The sequence below is a fragment of the Glandiceps talaboti genome, chromosome 5 (genome assembly GCF_964340395.1).
Source record: "Glandiceps talaboti chromosome 5, keGlaTala1.1, whole genome shotgun sequence".
Classification (NCBI taxonomy): Eukaryota; Metazoa; Hemichordata; class Enteropneusta; family Spengelidae; genus Glandiceps; species Glandiceps talaboti.
In genome coordinates this window covers 1,188,798-1,210,651 of record NC_135553.1, presented here as the reverse complement: position 1 = coordinate 1,210,651, position 21,854 = coordinate 1,188,798, and the positions used below count along the sequence as shown (strand labels likewise).

At 36.1% G+C, this 21,854-nt stretch overlaps 2 protein-coding genes across 3 annotated transcripts; one reads left to right on the top strand and one right to left on the bottom strand.

Moving 5' to 3' along the window:
- On the bottom strand, positions 1 to 8,930 carry LOC144435067 (charged multivesicular body protein 6-A-like). 2 transcript variants are annotated; one of them, XR_013480876.1, is made up of 8 exons: positions 8,880 to 8,930; positions 7,335 to 7,448; positions 6,167 to 6,276; positions 4,705 to 4,879; positions 4,209 to 4,274; positions 3,285 to 3,429; positions 1,936 to 2,777; positions 1 to 1,794 (listed from the first exon to the last, which is right to left on the bottom strand). XR_013480876.1 is itself a non-coding variant. In XM_078123613.1 (7 exons), exons 2-7 carry the CDS (start codon positions 7,398 to 7,400, stop codon positions 2,719 to 2,721), a joined length of 621 nt encoding a protein of 206 aa, XP_077979739.1. In that variant the 5' UTR covers positions 7,401 to 7,448; positions 8,880 to 8,930; the 3' UTR covers positions 1 to 2,718. The 2 variants fall into 2 exon arrangements, 1 of the variants encoding a protein (XP_077979739.1); XM_078123613.1 differs by having other exon boundaries at positions 1 to 2,777.
- Positions 8,931 to 8,988: 58 nt separating this feature from the next.
- On the top strand, positions 8,989 to 21,137 carry LOC144435174 (uncharacterized). Its single transcript, XM_078123747.1, has 4 exons — positions 8,989 to 9,169; positions 14,395 to 14,456; positions 16,591 to 16,690; positions 19,705 to 21,137. Exons 1-4 carry the CDS (start codon positions 9,033 to 9,035, stop codon positions 19,757 to 19,759), a joined length of 354 nt encoding a protein of 117 aa, XP_077979873.1. The 5' UTR covers positions 8,989 to 9,032; the 3' UTR covers positions 19,760 to 21,137.
- The last annotated feature ends 717 nt before the right edge of the window (positions 21,138 to 21,854 follow it).

The window sequence follows — 21,854 nt, the reverse complement described above, 5'->3', positions numbered from 1 at the left end:
CTTTAATTCCTTTAGTAAAAGTCATTTTCTATGTACATATATGAAGCATTTCAATGAAAAAAGCCGAAGTTTGGGGGCACTTTTCATACTAAAATGTTTGGGAATCATTTTTCCATTCACATCTGTGCCATCGTACACTTGTAGAACAGCATGTAATTTGGCATATTTTTGATAGCAATAAACATTTACATGTGTTTTAGAATAACAAAATATTACATTCAGAGGTGATAACTTCGACATCATGATCATGTAAGTATTACCAACTTCAAGACCTTGGATCAAAAAATGTTGTTTCCTAGTTATAATCTTTGTAGAAGAATGATGCATTTTTCATTAAAAGTGGTTATCATCATTCCTAAATGTCACATGCAGTCCATCATAAAAATACGTCATAAAGTGCAATTGTATTTCAATAATGATGTGAATTAATGTTCTGTCGTACAGTCATGATTTACCTAGCTCCATATCCCATAATGTAGGAAATGTGTGGAATAAGAAAACACTGGTGAAGTGAAAAAAAAAGACAAGACTATCCAAGTAGTTTTGAATATTACCAGTTCTACAAAGGACCAGCATTCTAAATTTAGATATTATTCCCCAATATTTGTATTCGTTAATTCAACCAAGGAAAATATGAGTGACCTAAGGGGCCTTGTCACTATGAGCTACTAGCTACAAACACTTAGGTCATGAGTATTTCTGGCTGAATGATGACAAATATTAGAGAATAATATAATTATACCTCCTCAAGCATAATTCTGAATAATCAGGGAAAATAATGTTGATTTGGAACATTTTGACTAGTATTTCAAGCACTGCAAAACCAGTAACATAGACACAGGTTGTCATGATGTAGAACAACCAGGGTATATAATCCGTATTTTCTGTTCAAAGACAATAACTTGGCTTGAGTATGGTACAAGAGCATATCTTGGAATCACTATGCAAAAGTTGATTATGAATTTCTTTATTTTTAGTTGTTTGTTTTAAAAGTACTTTGTACAAAACTTAATTATATTGTTTGTTATGAAATTACATTAATAAACAGACAGCTGATGTGTGTTTATGGTTGAAATTAGTTTATGGTTGAAATTAGTTTATGGTTGAAATTAGTTTATGGTTGAAATTGGTTTATGGTTGAAATTGGTTTATGGTTGAAATTGGTTTATGGTTGAAATTAGTTTACATATTACTAATGAACATAGATCTAATACTCTAACTCTATGGAGATCATTCCAGTATGGAAGATTGACAAAATGAAATAAAATAAAACATATATTATACAAACAGTGTAAACACATTTACACCATGGCTATGTAGAAACCTAGTCTGAAATAGTTGGCCTAATGTACACCATGGCTATGTAGAAACCTAGTCTGAAATAGTTGGCCTAATGTACACCATGGCTATGTAGAAACCTAGTCTGAAATAGTTGGCCTAATGTACACCATGGCTATGTAGAAACCTAGTCTGAAATAGTTGGCCTAATGTACACCATGGCTATGTAGAAACCTAGTCTGAAATAGTTGGCCTAATTTACATCATAGCTATGTAGAAACCTAGTCTGGAATAGTTGGCCTAATGTACACCATGGCTATGTAGAAACCTAGTCTGAAATAGTTGGCCTAATGTACACCATGGCTATGTAGAAACCTAGTCTGAAATAGTTGGCCTAATGTACACCATGGCTATGTAGAAACCTAGTCTGAAATAGTTGGCCTAATGTACACCATGGCTATGTAGAAACCTAGTCTGAAATAGTTGGCCTAATGTACACCATGGCTATGTAGAAACCTAGTCTGAAATAGTTGGCCTAATTTACATCATAGCTATGTAGAAACCTAGTCTGGAATAGTTGGCCTAATGTACACCATGGCTATGTAGAAACCTAGTCTGGAATAGTTGGCCTAATGTACACCATGGCTATGTAGAAACCTAGTCTGAAATAGTTGGCCTAATGTACACCATGGCTATGTAGAAACCTAGTCTGAAATAGTTGGCCTAATGTACACCATGGCTATGTAGAAACCTAGTCTGAAATAGTTGGCCTAATGTACACCATGGCTATGTAGAAACCTAGTCTGAAATAGTTGGCCTAATGTACACCATGGCTATGTAGAAACCTAGTCTGAAATAGTTGACCTAATCATAGACCCTACATGAATTTTCATTTACTATTTGTGTTTTATTGAGGATAGATCAAACTCATGCTCTACACAGGGGAGGAGGGATTCTTGTGTGTGGAATATAAAATCTTTTATTCAGCTTTGACAGTGCTTGACGTAGTCTGTTAGGTGTGCTGTGACAGCGCCCTCACACATTGATTAACTCCTTTCATGGATAGAGCAGGCCAATGAGGATGGAGTGACACAACACATCTTACAGTCTATGCTTAACCAGGACATGTGTATTTATTTATTATAATCATATATTTACTCTCAATATAACATACTGAATCATTGTTATCCTAAAATTAGATGAAATATGCCGATGATCGTCACTGAGTAAAATCAAAGTCAAATCTTTCCAAATATTTGAGAGTTTTGAGGCACATTTTACAGGACTAGTGATTTCTATCTCAGTTAATATCAAGTGGTACATCAAATTGATGAACAGAAAACACACATGAAGTTTGTTGATAATGTGTTCCTGACGTCTGACAATAATACAAAGTGGGTTAAAGTTCACAATGTGGTGAATGACATCAAGCTGGGGTCATCAAGATGCCATAACCATTTCTCTTTTCTCTTCTTTTTCCTTTGCTCTCTTCCTTTCAGCTGCAACACAAGAAGATTTCAATCAATAAGACATGAGTGGTTGAGGTTATCAAATACAAATTACTTCAAAGGAAATACAACCAATGTTAAACCATAAAGATCTATTTGTTAATAACATGCTGGTACATATTTAGCATCAAAGCTGACAGTAGCATTGGACTATACTGATTTCCACAAAGTATACACAGATACATATCATGTCTGTTTTAATGTTATTACCCACAATGCTACATTAGTCAAACTATGTCAAGACAGCTTTCATTGTACATTAGCCATCCTATGCTTTTGAACAGAATAGTATCTGGATTTTGGTACTATAAAGAGCTGATTGATTGATTGATTGACTGATTGATTGATTGATTGATTGATTGATTGATTGATTGATTGATTGATTGATTGATTGAGTGAGTGAGTGATTAGTTGGTTGGTTGGTTGGTTGATGGATAGATAAATGGATGGATACAGTAGATTGGTTGGTTGACTGACTGATCAATGAAAGAGAAATACCTTCAATTTCTGGTAACTGGTCTTGTGGAACATCTGGAAGTTTGATCTCTTCATCCTCCGTTTGTTGTGTAATGGCGTCTAATTCTGCTAATATTTCATCTTCATCTTCCTGGGTTAAACTACCAGCTAACAACTCGTCTATTTCCTGATATGAACATAAAATAACTCACATAGAATGATTCTGTCAAATTTAACCATATAAAGAACCTCCTATTGGATGGATAACATAAAGAACCTCTTGTGTACACTTCAGTATTATGGCCCAATATATAAGTATATACATGAGTTCATAGCAGTCATTCTGTGAGTGTTGTCCTATGGAAACTCAAAGCATTTATACTTTCAATGTATATTAAAGAGACATGGTCTAGAACTTCTGTCAATTTTTTACCATTTTTGTTTTCTAATAAAAAGTTATTTATATTTTACTATTTACTGAAACATATCAAATCATTGGTAGTAACTAGCAGAACTCTTACATTATAGATTGATATACTTCTGTATTTACAAAATCTTTCCTCATACATCTTTTAATGTTACTTCTAGTGCTTGACACCTCAATTCAAATGGTACATGGAAATGTGCAGATGCCATTTTTTTATCATACTACATGTATTATCACAATCACCTACCAACAAAACTTCTTGGTGTTCACTTCCCTTTTAACAAATCTTTGAATGACTATATTTTGTTAAGATACAAAGCAAGCTTTTGATATATAGTTCACTGCTGTACAAAGTGATTTTACATCAGGTCATTCCTTCAGCACCGAGGTCAAATCTTTTGTGAAATGATGCCAGGTGTTGCATTTTGATTCAGTTCCAGGCATGTACTCTCAGTAAACCAATACTAGGATTAGTTTTATATTAGTATTTACTGTGCAAAGTATTCACTTGCAGCCCATGTGAGTTCAACAATTCTTACCCTCTGATACTCAATGCCTTCCTGTGTTTCTTCCATTATCCTTTCAACATCATCAATAGACATCATCTGGTGAGACAACATCAACATTGAAATAGTTTATTAAACAAATAGAAAATATAACACTTAAAATGAGGGTCAAAAGGTTGAAAATCAACAATCACTCTCACTTTCCTCAATATTTCATAAACTCAGCTTGGATCGGTAAAAATGATAGATTTTCCAAATATTTCCCAATGTATTTACGTTTACATGTACAAGGGGCAAAATTATTAATAGTTGACTGAAAGGTATTCTATTCCATAGGCTAAGATCAGTTTCTACATAGTTGTAACAGAGTAAATGAAAGGTTGTAAGAGTGACTTGAATACAAATTTTGTGAGTGTATGTAGATGACTCTGAGTGCAAAGCTTACACATAGTCAGCAAACTGAAATGTACTCTTAGAGTTGTAAATGGTTATTGAAAAAGTTGTAAGAGATGAGAATGGGACAACATACCTGGTGCATCTTCTTCAGACATTCATTGCCAACTTTAAGTCCTTCCAACACCTTCATCTCAACTTGTGCAAACTCAATATCATTAACCATCATTTCCAGATTATCTAACTGTTTATCTGTTTTATCTAACAGCTGATCTTGATACCTTTTCTTCTTCAGTAATAATTTGGCTTTACTGTAGTAATCAAAAGACAGTGTTTATGTGAGTTTACACAGTAGAGGATGAACTTTCATTCTTTCTATACTTGCAAGAAAGCAAGTTGATTGAGACAATTAAAGACATGCATGTAGAACAGTGGCTTTTCAACCAGTGAGGGTGATGCGAAGTGCGATGAGGGTGATGTATGATCAGGTTTACTTGACTGTATGCTACGGTGTCTAATTCTATTTGTATCCCAAGCCTAAATCTAACTACCTAGCTTGAATACAAATGTGTATCTATTGTGCAGTCAGTCCACTGTTCTAGGTTCTTGTTATCTGGTTTATGTTAGGGAGTCCTGCTCCTAGCCTACCCTTAACTCCCTATCTTGAAGACAAATGTGTATCTATTGTGTATTTGGTCCACGGTAACAATTCACTGCAAATACAGAAGTCAATTAAACATTTCAATTCAATTCAATTCAATTCAATTCAAAAGAATGCATCTGATACTTTACAGTCATAACAGGGCTTGTGTTTATCTGTTATGCTTGGTACTCATGTGATCAAGAGAACTTTCAGCTATACCGGTAATTCTGTTGATTTCTATTGGTCTAACAGACAACCACCATATAAATTTGGTAGTCTAGATATAATGTTTAATCATAGACCCTACACCAACGTTGGTGTAGGGTCTATGGTTTAATAATCTATGTGCTGTGCTGAACTATTGCTAATTCAGTAGTCTAGGTACAACCAGTTTAGTAGTCTATGTGCTGTGCTGGACTACTGCTAATTTGGTAGTCTAGATACAATGTTTAATAATCTATGTGCTGTGCTGGACTACTGCTAATTTGGTAGTCTAGATACAATGTTTAGTAGTCTATGTGCTGTGCTGTACTACTGCTAATTTGGTAGTCTAGATACAATGTTTAGTAGTCTGTGTGTCCTGTACTACTGCTAATTTGGTAGTCTAGATACAATGTTTAGTAGTCTATGTGCTGTGCAGGACTACTGCTAATTTGGTAGTCTAGATACAATGTTTAGTAGTCTATGTGTCCTTGACTACTGCTAATTTGGTAGTCTAGATATAATGTTTAGTAGTCTATGTGTCCTGGACTACTGCTAATTTGGTAGTCTAGATACAGTGTTTAGTAGTCTATGTGTCCTGGACTACTGCTAATTTAGTAGTCTAGATACAATGTTTAGTAGTCTATGTGCCATGCTGGTCTACTGCTCATTACAAGTCCTGTAGTAATACCATGGCAACCACAATGTCACTGCCAATAATCTAATAATATTAATAATGAACATCAGTACTCACTCTTTTTTGCCATCTCTTAGCAACTGCTTTGCAACTTCTCTTTCTTTTGAGAGCTGGATCTGAATTTTCTTCTGATATTGTTTTAGTTTGTCTCTTTGTTGTTTGAGTTGCTGAAATAAAGAAAACATTTCCGTCCCTCAGTAAGAAATTCAACTTATTGTCACAGTGTTTACTGCTGGGGGTAGAGGGAATAAAACTTGTAAAACTTGCATATCTATCCATACTTTGTAACTCTGTAGCATAATTTGGGTTTGGGAACCATGGTTACATGTAAATACCTGCCATGTCTACCCACTTACTACACCTACAACTAGCGCACTGCATCATTTGTCAATATCGATTTCTTAAATCACATTCATTCAAATTAAGCAATTAAAGCTGAGTTTATATGTGTTTACACATAGTTTTTACTCCACATTTAAAAGGTACTTGCATTATTACTAGTTTTTACTGCGCATTTAAAAGTAGACTCTCTCACAGTCCTCGAAGCTTCGCATAAATAGCTAAAACTTGGGTTGTTTTGTAAGTATCTACTGCATAATTGTACTCCTATACTAGTATCCCAGGATCCCTAGCCCTGTACTGTGCGCCATCATCGATCACATAGGGCTAACATTCCCTAACACATCAACAAAATGTTAGCCCTATGTGATCGATGAGGGCACACAGTACAGGGATACTGGGATACTAGTATACGAGTACAATTATGCACTAGATACATACAAAACAACCCAAGTTTTAGCTATTTATGCGAAGCTTCACGGACTGTGAGAGAGTCTAATTTAAAAGGTACTTGCATTATTACAAGTATTTTCACTTGAGTGAAAAGTTTATGAATTCAGCTTGTACCACTTTAAGATACTGAACTTGAACTTGAACTTGAAGAGAAATTGAAGATCAAAATTTAACTCATTTAGTCTTTAAAAGTAAATATAGCATGGATTGTATGCTCCCCAGGGAGTTGAGGAAGTAAAGGGTCGTTGTGCCGCTATAGATATGTGCCAGGGGTAATAATTGCAAAGCCCTTTAAGCACACTGTTGGAAAGTGCTATACAAAAACCAACATTGTTATTATTATTGTAAAAATTATAAAACATTTGATTCTTAAATTTAAAGAGAATAACATTACTAGATTTTACCAGGCTGTTTGAAAAAACTGAATACTCACCAATACAGCTTTATCTTGTTCTGTAACTCGGCTGCTTTGTTTCTTTTTACCAAATAAATTCCCCATCTTAGTGTATATCTATCACTTACATATCACCTTCAAGTAATCTCAATGCTAATAAATAAAAAAAAAAAACATATTCCTGTCACCCTATTCAAACTATTAAATGATCTAATCAAATATGATGTTGATTAGAAATGGAGTTTTAAAAATAATTCTTTCACAATAGAATAGAATAGAATAGAATAGAATAATATAGAATAGAATAGAATAGTATAGTATAGAATAGAATAGAATAGAATAGAATAGAATAATATAGAATAGAATAGAATAGAATAGAATAGAATAGTATAGTATAGAATAGAATAGAATAGAATAGAATAATATAGAATAGAATAGTATAGTATAGAATAGAATAGAATAGAATAATATAGAATAGAATAGTATAGTATAGAATAGAATAGAATAGTATAGTATAGAATAGAATAGAATAGAATAGAATAAAATAAAATAGTATAGAATAGAATAGAATAGAATAATATAGAATAGAATAGTATAGTATAGAATAGAATAGTATAGAATAGAATAGTATAGAATAAAATAGAATAGAATAATATAGAATAGTATAGTATAGAATAGAATAGTATAGAATAGAATAGAATAGAATAGAATAGAATAGAATAGAATAGAATAGAATAGAATAGAATAGAATAGAATAGAATAGAATAGAATAGAATAGAATCTTTATTACATCCATTAAGAAAACTACATTTCTTCATTGGATTTTCTGCAACAAGTGTTTGGTGCTAAAACAAACTAGTAAACATATCAACTAGAGTAATAATAAATAACAAAAATAACAAAATAAGGTTTATACGAAGTGTACAAATGTAAGTGTCTGTTTCACTGACTTGTATGTTTTTATCCATTTAAATAATGTGTCCATTTGTTTACTATGGACCACAATTCCTCTCCAAGTCATCAGCGTGTAAGTACAGATTGTATAGAGGATACACGTACACCATCTTTGTGAGAAGAGCATGTAAGTAATTGGCCCAAAACTCAGAAGAGAGGATATTTGAAAGATATCCATAATCCGAACTTAAAACTAGAAAGCAATACTTTGAATATATTAGACAACCAATGATACATAGCAAAATTTAACAGAAAAGTATTACAGATGGTAAAGAGTGGTAGCACAAATAGGTGGGGAGGGGGGGGGGGGGCATTTGATGACATCATCCTGTACAGATTGAACATAACTGTCAATTAGCCACATACCTCATATGGCAGCTGGGTATTTTCCCAATCGAAACTCCTTGGTTAATGATAACATAACAACACGCTTAATAGTTTATATTATGATCCATGTACAAAAATATTGTTGAAATGTTGACTAATTTTAGTGTAAAGTTTGGTGTTATAAAACACGTTTTTTAAGATACACGTGCACATTTAGGAAAAACACGTTTACAAAGCCATGTCATACACACAAGTCATCATAAATAAACACACATATACACAATGAGATAGTTTTATACATACCCCACCCTTTCCTTAGCGTTCGATTAGCTCAACTTAACTCGACCCAGTCTTGACATGTAAGGTTCATCTCTCCTTGGGTCAACGTAAGAGGGCAGCAGTGCAGTGGGCGCCTGTTATTTTATTGAAAAACATCGAACACATCACACCACAGACATGGCTTACCACATGATGAATCAACAAGTTATGAAACAAGTTTTACGCGACGGTTTTGGACAAACACCAAGACCGGGTAACATAATTACTGTTAATTGTACCGGGTGTTTAACTAACCCAGTCAGGAAGTTCTGGAGGTAGGTAGTTTCGACGGTAATGTGGACTCAGTAGAGGCTATCCATTGCGGCTATCTTTTCATTGGGGCACGCAATTACGTGATGTCTAAATATGGCATCTTTGTCAGCTCAGGATGAGAGTTTGCACCATTCTTACAGTTAGGGGTTTACTTATTTGCATGAACAGCTTTTGGTTGATAATTTCTTATTTAGCCCAGACGGAGTTAGAAATGATTAGATACCACGTTGGCATCCACAACTATTTCAACGGAACACGAGGTCCTTTGTCGCAATTTCTATGTCGTCACTAGCATCACCCGGAAGACACAATATGCAGACAGTATTCAAGTTACTTCAAATTTACCCACCGATATTTTCATACCTACACTAAAATCAGTCAGTCATCGTATATATCAAAATACGAATGCTAGAATTTATTTACTTGTAAGTTCCCTGTCCTTGAAAAGCTATTGTATGTACTCGCTTGCTCACTCACTCATTCTCACTCGATCTCACTCACTCACTCACTCACTCACTCACTCAATCACTCACTCAATGGTAGTATACAAAACAAAGATCGAAGACCAAAGATCGAAGACCGAAGATCTTTGCCATGGTTTTATGTACCCGACGATGAAAATATTTCACCACATTCCCAACTTCAAAACCTACTTAGAAATTAAATAGAGTGAACACCTTATAAATAGATGCGAAATGATTGTGCAATGAATTTTTAGGGTAAATCAGATCTCTGTGACAAAATGAATTCTTTTTGAAATAGAAAACCCGACATTATAACTTCATGTTTATGGTATTTCTATAATGAAAATATCACATTCACAACTACAAAACCTATTTAGAAGTTAAATCCCAATTTATAACCTAGTGTTGAAATGAATGATCTTCTATCTTCGATCTTCGCTTTAGAGATTACCCTATCAAATCTCTAAAACGAAGATCGAAGATGGAAGACATCTATAATCAATGAAACTTTCTATACATGCAAAATCTAATAGCCAATCAATTTTATCACATCTTACATGATGGTATTTGGTATCATAAAACGTGTTTGCATCTCTAAAGCTGTTTGCAGGGTAGTATAATAGCCTAATAAAACTAATAACTTGTGACATGTAAGAGCCCATCATCACATTTGTAAATATTGGTACTTTTTGATAACAAGTCCACTTGCTTGGCTAATGAACTATTCCAGTAATCAGTAATGACTTCATGTTTATTTTATTGTCATAATGGAAATGTCACATTCCCAACTACAAAACCTATTTAGAAGTAAAATTCCAATTTATAACCTTATGTATGTTCATTCAAAACCAAATACTGAAGAGGGATCGGAAATGAACGAGCTTCTATCTTAGATCTTCGCTTTAGTACCATGTATATGTTGCATCATATACAGCCATGTTGCATCATATACAGCCATGGTACTTGGTATACAGCCATAGTGAACACATATTGCCTGGCCTATATTCGGGCTATAGCACCCGTTTATTACACCCGAGGGACTGTGAGTTACCAGAATCACATGCTATTTCCCGAGGCCAAAGGCCGAGGGAAATAGCATGTGATTCTGGTAACTTACAGTCACGAGGGGGTAATGAACGGGTGCTATAGCCCGAATATAGGCCAGGCAATATGTGTTTTATAATATACCTCATGCTGTGAACTCGCGGTGGCAGACGACATCGCCATAAGCTGGCATTTTGACCTGCTGTGAACGCGCGGTGGTCACGTGACCGTGTAAAAGTTGATGGAACTATTTCCCTATAGGGAAATAGTCATTCTATTTTCCTATCACGTGACTGGTTCTAGCGAATCATGGCACAGCATTATCACTAGGTATATTATAATACTTAATAGCCCATGGTACTTGGTATACAGCCATGTTACATCATATACAGGCATGGTACTTGGTATACAGCCATAGTACTTGGTATACAGCCATGGTACTTGGTATACAGCCATAGTACTTGGTATACATCCATAGTACTTGGTATACAGCCATAGTACGTGGTATACAGCCATGGTACTTGGTATACAGCCATAGTACGTGGTATACATCCATGTTGCATCATATACAGCCATGGTAATTGGTGTACAGCCATAGTACTTGGTATACAGGCATGGTACTTGGTATACAGCCATAGTACTTAGCCCATGGTACTTGGTATACAGCCATGTTACATCATATACAGCCATGATACTTGGTACACAGCCATAGTACTTGGTACACAGTCATGATACTTGGCATACAGCCATGTTACATCATGTACAGGCATGGTACTTCGTACACAGCCATGATACTTGGTATACAGCCATAGTACGTGGTATACAGCCATGGTACTTGGTATACAGCCATGGTACTTGGTATACAGTCATGATACTTGGCATACAGCCATGTTACATCATGTACAGGCATGGTACTTGGTACACAGCCATAGTACTTGGTACACAGTCATGATACTTGGCATACAGCCATGTTACATCATGTACAGGCATGGTACTTCGTACACAGCCATGATACTTGGTATACAGCCATAGTACGTGGTATACAGCCATGGTACGTGGTATACAGCCATGGTACTTGGTATACAGCCATGGTACTTGGTATACAGCCATGATACTTGGTATACAGCCATGGTACGTGGTATACATCCATGTTGCATCGTATACAGCCATGGTACTTGGTGTACAGCCATAGTACTTAGCCCATGGTACTTGGTATACAGCCATGGTACGTGGTATACAGCCATGTTGCATCATATACAGCCATGGTACTTGGTGTACAGCCATAGTACTTAGCCCATGGTACTTGGTATACAGCCATGATACTTGGTATGCAGTCATGGTACATCATGTACAGGCATGTTGCATCATATACAGCCATGATACTTGGTATGCAGTCATGGTACATCATGTACAGGCATGGTAATTGGTATACAGCCATGGTACTTGGTATGCAGTCATGGTACATCATGTACAGGCATGTTGCATCATATACAGCCATGATACTTGGTATGCAGTCATGGTACATCATGTACAGGCATGGTAATTGGTATACAGCCATGGTACTTGGTATACAGCCATGGTACTCGGTATACAGCCATAGTACTTGGTATACAGCCATGGTACGTGGTATACATCCATGTTGCATCATATACAGCCATGGTAATTGGTGTACAGCCATAGTACTTAGCCCATGGTACTTGGTATACAGCCATGTTGCATCATATACAGCCATGGTAATTGGTATACAGCCATAGTACTTAGCCCATGGTACTTGGTATACAGCCATGTTGCATCATATACAGCCATGGTAATTGGTGTACAGCCATAGTACTTAGCCCATGGTACATCATGTACAGGCATGTTACATCATATACAGCCATGGTACTTGGTATACAGGCATGTTACATCATATACAACCATGGTAATTGGTATGCAGCCATAGTACTCGGTACACAGCCATGGTACTTGGTATACAGCCATGGTATGTGGTATACAGCCATAGTACTTGGTACACAGTCATGATACTTGGCATACAGCCATGGTATGTCCTACACAGTCATGGTACTTGCTATACAACCATGGTACTTGGTATACACCTCACTGACAGACTACAGCATGTACAAAATGCTGCAGCTCGGCTTGTCTGCAAAGCTAAAAAGTTCGATCATGTACAACCTCTTCTTAGAAAACTTCATTGGCTGCCTATCACTTCACGTATTCAATACAAAATTTCATCCATTTGTTTCAAGTCAGTTGTAGGTATTGGCCCACAATATCTCACAGATCTTCTACATCAATACATTCCTCGAAGACCACTTCGCTCGTCTTCTGATTCTCGTCTTCTCTGTGTTCCAAGGGTGTCAACCAAAACATTTGGTGAAAGATCCTTCTCTTACATTGGCCCTACTTCATGGAACCACCTCCCTTTTGATCTTCGCCATTCCAAATCTTTGTCAACCTTAAGACATTCTCTCAAAACTCACCTGTTCAACTGCTAATAACTGTTTTTCTTTTTCATTTTATTTAATACACATTACCTTGAATTCACATTTCCATTAACTATTTCTGTATCCACTCTTCCTCTGCGCTTCGAGCTCTTCGGAGATGAGGCGCATTTACAAATCATCTTATTATTATTATTATTATTATTACTTGGTATACTACCATTGTACTTGGTATACTACCATTGTACTTGGTATACTACCACTGTACTTGGTATACTACCATTGTACTTGGTATACTACCATTGTACTTGGTATACTACCATTGTACTTGGTATACTACCATTGTACTTGGTATACTACCATTGTACTTGGTATACTACCATTGTACTTGGTATACTACCATTGTACTTGGTATACTGCCATTGTACTTGGTATACTACCACTGTACTTGGTATACTACCACTGTACTTGGTATACTACCATTGTACTTGGTATACTACCATTGTACTTGGTATACTACCATTGTACTTGGTATACTACCATTGTACTTGGTATACTACCATTGTACTTGGCATACAGCCATTGTACTTGGTATACTACCATTGTACTTGGTATACTACCATTGTACTTGGTATACTACCATGGTACTTGGTATACTGCCATTGTACTTGGTATACTACCATTTTACTTGGTATACTACCATTGTACTTGGTATACTACCATTGTACTTGGTATACTACCATTGTACTTGGTATACTGCCATTGTACTTGGTATACTACCACTGTACTTGGTATACTACCATTGTACTTGGTATACTACCATTGTACTTGGTATACTACCATTTTACTTGGTATACTACCATTGTACTTGGTATACTACCATTGTACTTGGTATACTACCATGGTACTTGGTATACTGCCATTGTACTTGGTATACTACCATTTTACTTGGTATACTACCATTGTACTTGGTATACTACCATTGTACTTGGTATACTACCATGGTACTTGGTATACTGCCATTGTACTTGGTATACTACCATTTTACTTGGTATACTACCATTGTACTTGGTATACTACCATTGTACTTGGTATACTACCATTGTACTTGGTATACTACCATTGTACTTGGTATACTACCATTGTACTTGGTATACTACCATTTTACTTGGTATACAATACTGATAACAAGGATAAATTTGTCATATATTGCTTGTCACATTTACTGAAGTATTGTGTAATAAATACACTTTGCCAAATTTCATGTATTCACAGTACCCTTGATCCTGGACAGCAGCCATTTTCCTTCAAGGTTGGTGTTGGTAATGTCATTGCAGGTAAGCAACTTAACCCCCCCCCCCCCCCCCCCACCAGTCATCCTGGTCAGCTGCTATTCCCCCCCCCCTTAGCTTTGCCTTGTAAGATCAGCACAGGTAATCAAACCAGTCTCCTGTCATCCCCTTCCCTTCCCTTCCCTTACCTACCCTTCCCTTCCCTTCCCTTACCTACCCTTCCCTTCCCTTCCCTTACCTACCCTTCCCTTCCCTTCCCTTTCCTACCCTTCCCTTCCCTATCCCACCCTTCCCCACCCTTCCCTTCCCTTCCCTAAACCCAACCTGCAATTAATGTAATGGTAAGGTCATCAGGCATGGCATTCCAGAAAACAAGCGTGTCAAAATCATCATTAAAATATGTCTTAGGTTGATATTAATTATCGGTGGCTGGGAATATAAACTAGAAACTTCACCAATTGCATTATGGGATAGATAAGATAGAATAGAACTGTTATTGTATTCAAAGTTATCACTTCATATTAAAGGTTATCACATCATATTCATGTCATTGCTGAAGTTGACATTGTGAGACACTTTATTTCGTTATATTGAAATAAATATTAGTTACCTTGTTGAAGTCAACTTGTTGAGATACTAGAGAGGTTTAGATACACGTTAGAACGCTTACCCCTACGGGAGCATTATCGTGCAGGCGTACAAGTAATGACGCGTACAAAATTGTGTTTAGTTATGCGTTCTAAACGCAAACATGAAAAAACAGTGGAAAGTGAACGCGCGCGTTGACATCTTCTGTCCAGAAGGCCAGACATGTCTTTGTTTTCTAAATTTGTCCGTAGTTTTGCCATTTTTCCTGCAACTACCCAAACCAAAAACCAAACAATTAGTTTAAATTTATGCTTCCAAACTTTGATATAAAAAATAGGACTTTTAATAGAAGAAAATGACAAAAACTCAACACATATTTACAGTTATGTGTAGACCGCTATTTTGACGTAGCGTCGTTTGAACGCCTGAGTTGCTTCGAATCAGGTGACTATGACGCTACACGTATTGAACACACGTAAATACGCGCATCTAAACCTCTCTATTATGTAAGACTTATCTGTCACTTGTGTATCTTTAGTAATACTACATACAAACCACCCAGTTAGGTAACCACTGAAGGAGGAGGGGTGGATGGGGGTAGGAGAGGGTTACATAGCCCAAATCTGCAACTTTGACCATAATCTACCCAATCAGTTCTGAGGTATTAAATACCACACTAAGTCTTTCACCTAACTTACATGTTGTCAATCATAGCTTGCATCAATCAAGTGATTTGTACAAATGCTATCAATTTTTCAAAATTTCACTTCAACAAGGTAATTAATTTGCAAGCAATGATAAAATTTGTTGCATATGAACAAAGGTATTTTACTATTTCCTGAATTTTTAGATAATTTTTCCAACAATATACCAAAATCAAATTCCTCATAATAACAAAGATTGGTCAACTTACATAGGCATCTATTTCTTTCCATTTTCCGTTGTTCCAGGGTGCTTGAACAAAACAGAGACACTGGGTACTTGTAGCTTAATGCCACAAAATTTGGGGCAGCTGTTTTTTGATACACACCAGGAGTCAGCTACAGTAGGCTGGTATTTCAGTCAGTGTGTTTTTTTGTAAGGTAAAGATGGAAATGAACACAGAAATCCATGTTTGATTTAATGTTTGTAATACTTAGCTTACATGATGCTTTAATACCAATTTTAACTTAATCAGTGGCTATGAAAGCATGACTGTATAGCACTGTCAATCTTTGCCAGTGGAGCAATCACTGAATATTGCTAACTGAACCAGTAAACACAGTATATAACTTGATAGTACTAGCCAGTCTTGACTTGACCAATGAATGTCAACCCTAGACCCAATACTTTCTGTTAACCTGTGCTAACTTAGTAACAAATGGATACTACTACATGACTGAAATGTATTTGAGTATTGGTAACCACTCTTCTGTGTACCAGTGGATGTCAGCTGTGACTAAAAACTACTCATATACTGTTCAGCTGTGTTAAGTTAACTTTTGATATCTGTAATGAATAATGATTGTTTCATTGATAACCAGTGTTAACTAGCCATGACTAGTTGGATTGTACAGATTACTAACCTGTGTTAACTTAATTATTTTGACAGGATGGGATGAAGGCTGTATCTCAATGAGACAGGGAGAGATTGCTAGACTGATTATCCCATCTTGTAAAGGCTATGGCGTGAATGGCTTTCCAGCTTGGGGATATCCTTTGTTACATTATCAATTCTATATATAAGATTGCAGGTATATGCAAATTATCCCATGTTGTAAGTTATTTTTGTTGTCTTTACTTGAATGAATTATCATTACGAGATTGCAAGTAAACAAACTGGTTGTCTCATGGTAACTCATTTGTTGTCAAGTATTAGACTTAGAATCTACAGTGATTAGGTCACTAGAATTGATACCAAAGGTTTTCATTTATAATTTAAGCACGCTGTGAAGCTAGAGAAAGTCCTTAGATGAATTTAAATAGTATCTGAGTGTAAATTTGTTGTATCCACAGCCATTTCTGTTATTGCCAATTTGGAAGCTGAAAGGGTAAGAGAGGGATGTAGTGTATAAACCATTTAATGTAGTAGTGTTGGTCGTACTAATGGCCTGTATGCTGTATTCAATTCATGTGTAGTAGTGTTAGTTGTACTAATGGCCTGTATGCTGTATTCAATTCATGTGTAGTAGTGTTGGTCGTACTAATGGCCTGAATGCTGTATTCAATTCATGTGTAGTAGTGTTAGTTGTACTAATGGCCTGTATGCTGTATTCAATTCATGTGTAGTAGTGTTAGTTGTACTAATGGCCTGTATGCTGTATTCAATTCATGTGTAGTAGTGTTAGTTGTACTAATGGCCTGTATGCTGTATTCAATTCATGTGTAGTAGTGTTGGTCGTACTAATGGCCTGTATGCTGTATTCAATTCATGTGTAGTAGTGTTAGTCGTACTAATGGCCTGTATGCTGTATTCAATTCATGTGTAGTAGTGTTAGTCGTACTAATGGCCTGTATGCTGTATTCAATTCATGTGTAGTAGTGTTGGTCGTACTAATGGCCTGTATGCTGTATTCAATTCATGTGTAGTAGTGTTAGTTGTACTAATGGCCTGTATGCTGTATTCAATTCATGTGTAGTAGTGTTGGTCGTACTAATGGCCTGTATGCTGTATTCAATTCATGTGTAGTAGTGTTAGTTGTACTAATGGCCTGTATGCTGTATTCAATTCATGTGTAGTAGTGTTAGTTGTACTAATGGCCTGTATGCTGTATTCAATTCATGTGTAGTAGTGTTAGTTGTACTAATGGCCTGTATGCTGTATTCAATTCATGTGTAGTAGTGTTGGTCGTACTAATGGCCTGTATGCTGTATTCAATTCATGTGTAGTAGTGTTAGTCGTACTAATGGCCTGTATGCTGTATTCAATTCATGTGTAGTAGTGTTAGTCGTACTAATGGCCTGTATGCTGTATTCAATTCATGTGTAGTAGTGTTGGTCGTACTAATGGCCTGTATGCTGTATTCAATTCATGTGTAGTAGTGTTAGTCGTACTAATGGCCTGTATGCTGTATTCAATTCATGTGTAGTAGTGTTGGTCGTACTAATGGCCTGTATGCTGTATTCAATTCATGTGTAGTAGTGTTGGTCGTACTAATGGCCTGTATGCTGTATTCAATTCATGTGTAGTAGTGTTGGTCGTACTTATGGCCTGTATGCTGTATTCAATTCATGTGTAGTAGTGTTGGTCGTACTAATGGCCTGTATGCTGTATTCAATTCATGTGTAGTAGTGTTGGTCGTACTAATGGTCTGTATGCTGTATTCAATTCATGTGTAGTAGTGTTGGTCGTACTAATGGCCTGTATGCTGTATTCAATTCATGTGTAGTAGTGTTGGTCGTACTAATGGCCTGTATGCTGTATTCAATTCATGTGTAGTAGTGTTGGTCGTACTAATGGCCTGTATGCTGTATTCAATTCATGTGTAGTAGTGTTGGTCGTACTAATGGCCTGTATGCTGTATTCAATTCATGTGTAGTAGTGTTAGTCGTACTAATGGCCTGTATGCTGTATTCAATTCATGTGTAGTAGTGTTGGTCGTACTAATGGCCTGTATGCTGTATTCAATTCATGTGTAGTAGTGTTGGTCGTACTAATGGCCTGTATGCTGTATTCAATTCATGTGTAGTAGTGTTAATTGTACTAATGGCCTGTATGCTGTATTCAATTCATGTGTAGTAGTGTTAATTGTACTAATGGCCTGTATGCTGTATTCAATTCATGTGTAGTAGTGTTGGTCGTACTAATGGCCTGTATGCTGTATTCAATTCATGTGTAGTAGTGTTGGTCGTACTAATGGCCTGTATGCTGTATTCAATTCATGTGTAGTAGTGTTAATTGTACTAATGGCCTGTATGCTGTATTCAATTCATGTGTAGTAGTGTTAGTTGTACTAATGGCCTGTATGCTGTATTCAATTCATGTGTAGTAGTGTTAGTTGTACTAATGGCGTGTATGCTGTATTCAATTCATGTGTAGTAGTGTTAGTTGTACTAATGGCCTGTATGCTGTATTCAATTCATGTGTAGTAGTGTTAGTTGTACTAATGGCGTGTATGCTGTATTCAATTCATGTGTAGTAGTGTTAGTTGTATTAATGGCCTGTATGCTGTATTCAATTCATGTGTAATAGCGTTAGTTGTACTAATGGCCTGTATGCTGTATTCAATTCATGTGTAGGAGACAGAGAAAAGATGTTTCTACACATAACACACTTCATTATGAAGTATATATACCATTATATTGTATCTAAGTTAGGCCCAAAAAAATTGTTTGGTTCCAGTTACCCGACCCCCACCTAGTTTTTCACTGCCAACCCTAAATTCTTTTTACATATTCAAGAAAAAAAAATACAATCGCAAATATTGTGAAATCTCGCAAAAAATAGTGGATGCAGAAATTGACATCAACTTGAAAAGACAATATAAAAGTTTTCTTTCAATCTGTAATGGCAGTACATCTGATGAGAAGTAACCAATAACACAGAGACCATATGGAAAACAATGAAAAACATAACTACCTCAACTAGACACTCACACATGAAAAAATAAAAAAATCTACCAACCTACATACTCTAATATTGAGCGTAATCGGAACCATAAAAGGTTTTTTTAGGCCTTAAAAGAGAGTTTAATAATTCATTATTTCCTTAACCTGTATTCTTCACGATACCACCAAATGCTGAACTGCAGTTTGAGATTGAATTGCTTGAAATCAAGTAATTGGATAGTGGTTGGGTCATGGTGAAGCTGAGGGGTGTGAATGGGGTGTGGTCATGGTGAAGCCAAGAGATGGGGTGTGGTCACAGTGAAGCCGACAGGTAGAGATTGGTCTGGTAAAACCGAAAGATGGGGACTGGTCAAGGTGAAACTCGTAGATGGGGATTGGTGACAGTGAAACTCGGAGAGGGGTTGGGATTTAATTGGATGGGGAAGCCCAGAGATTGGATGGAGCAGTGAAGAAGCCAAGAGATGGGTTGGGATGGGATGGTTGAGATAAGACAGCATTAGCAAGTATTACCATTCCTGAATTGTTAGAGGCTTCATATGTATATATAGGAATGATATATTTGGGTTTGTGTCAAGTGTAGACTGTAGGAGTACCAGTACCATCAATTCTGTCCAAGTCTAAATTTGATCACATGAAAATAGAGGCAAGACCTATAAAATGTCAAACCTTAAATATGCAATAGAAGCCTACTAACTTCTCAGGAACAGTAACACACCTCCTGATGACGTGGTATCCAGGAAGATGACCCTTTGACCTTTGACATGACCCAGGATGGAGTAAAACTCCATTGTCAAATACTCAGTATGAGTTCAGTTTTTTTCCAGAAAATTCTTTATAAGTGGATTTTAGTATACTCTTTCGTATTATCATGAAGTAATTTTGTTGTTGTTTCATGTTTTGAGGAAGGCAAAGATGAACTCTATAGTGGATATTCACTATATTATTTAGTACCTTAATATGGTTACTATAGAAACAGTAAATTCAGTGAGAATGTATGATTGTCTTTAGACTATGTAGGTACTGTAGATGATAGGCTTGGAAAGACACATCATGTCTTACAAGATAGTTTGGCTTCTACTTCAGTAACTCAGTCAATAGAGTTATTGATATACATTCATTTTCTTACATGTTAGTCTTGTACTAAGCTTGGTTTTCATATCAGTTTAACTATAATCAGAGAAACACGCAAAATTTAGCATACTTTACATTTCAATGATTTATGTAAATGTCAGTGAATACAGCTGGATAACAACAGTTGCATCGAAATGTGGCAAGTGAACAGCATAATATAGTAGTATATGTATAAGCTAGGTGGCAATACAAACCAAAACATCAGAAAACAACATCAAAAGAACAGAGACGTGTCAGTGTACAACATCTACAATGCCCACATAATGTTTACTGTTATCTCTCATATGTAAACAGTGTTCTGTTTCTACAGATAAGATGATTTTGAGTTTTTCTTGTAAAACAATCATGGCTTAAACTTTAAAGCTGTATAATGCATTCTAAGAGAGATTATGTTCATAGTGAGACCCTTATACTTGCACTGTAATTTTACTTTGTTGAATAATAAATATCATTTATACTGGATGAGAAAATATGAATATGCATGAGTTTTTTATTGTTGTACATGACAATGTCAATCTGATTAAAATCCGATGTAATGTACACAGTGTGATTTCTTTGTGGCTGTTACATCTACTGTCGTTTCTTCTTTTGTGAGGACCTGTTACATACATCTGACACAATACTATAGGTTTTCCCAAGCCACATGAGAGTGCTGAGTGAATTCACTCAATGAATGAAAACACATAATGCACCAAAACGAACAAACGACAGTAAACGTAACAGCCAAAAAGAAATCACACCGTGTACACTACATCATATTTTAATCAGATTGATGTTTTAATTAATATATTCTTACATGTGAAAATACAGGATTACAATATGTATGTTGAGATGACATCCCCCCCCCCCCTCCATATCAAACTTGCTTGAGATGGCTTATTTTTGTTTGATTACAAAAAATGAGTTGAGCCCACCCCCATATCAAACTTGCTTGGAATGGCTTCCTTTTTTTTTTGATTGCAAGAAATGAGGTCTACCCCCCCCCCCCCCCCCCATATCAAACTTGCTTGAGATGGCATATTTTGTTTGATTGCAAGAAATGAGATGAAACCCCCCCCCCCCCTTCAAACTTGCTTGGGATGGCTTATTCTGTTTGATCATAAGAAATGAAATGAAACTCCCTCTATTTTCAAACTGAAGTACTTTGATTGTAAGAAATGAGATGAAACTGTCTTA

Coding starts and splice junctions, on each gene's coding strand:
- LOC144435174 (XM_078123747.1), top strand. CDS start 9,033: ATGGCTTACCACATGATGAATCAACAAGTTATGAAACAAGTTTTACGC. Junction 14,457..16,590: donor TGTTGGTAATGTCATTGCAG/GTAAGCAACTTA, acceptor TTATTTTGACAG/GATGGGATGAAGGCTGTATC. Junction 16,691..19,704: donor AATGGCTTTCCAGCTTGGGG/ATATCCTTTGTT, acceptor TGTATTCTTCAC/GATACCACCAAATGCTGAAC.
- LOC144435067 (XM_078123613.1), bottom strand. CDS start 7,400: ATGGGGAATTTATTTGGTAAAAAGAAACAAAGCAGCCGAGTTACAGAA. Junction 3,430..4,208: donor AAGGCATTGAGTATCAGAGG/GTAAGAATTGTT, acceptor TGTTCATATCAG/GAAATAGACGAGTTGTTAGC. Junction 2,778..3,284: donor CCAGTTACCAGAAATTGAAG/GTATTTCTCTTT, acceptor CTTGTGTTGCAG/CTGAAAGGAAGAGAGCAAAG.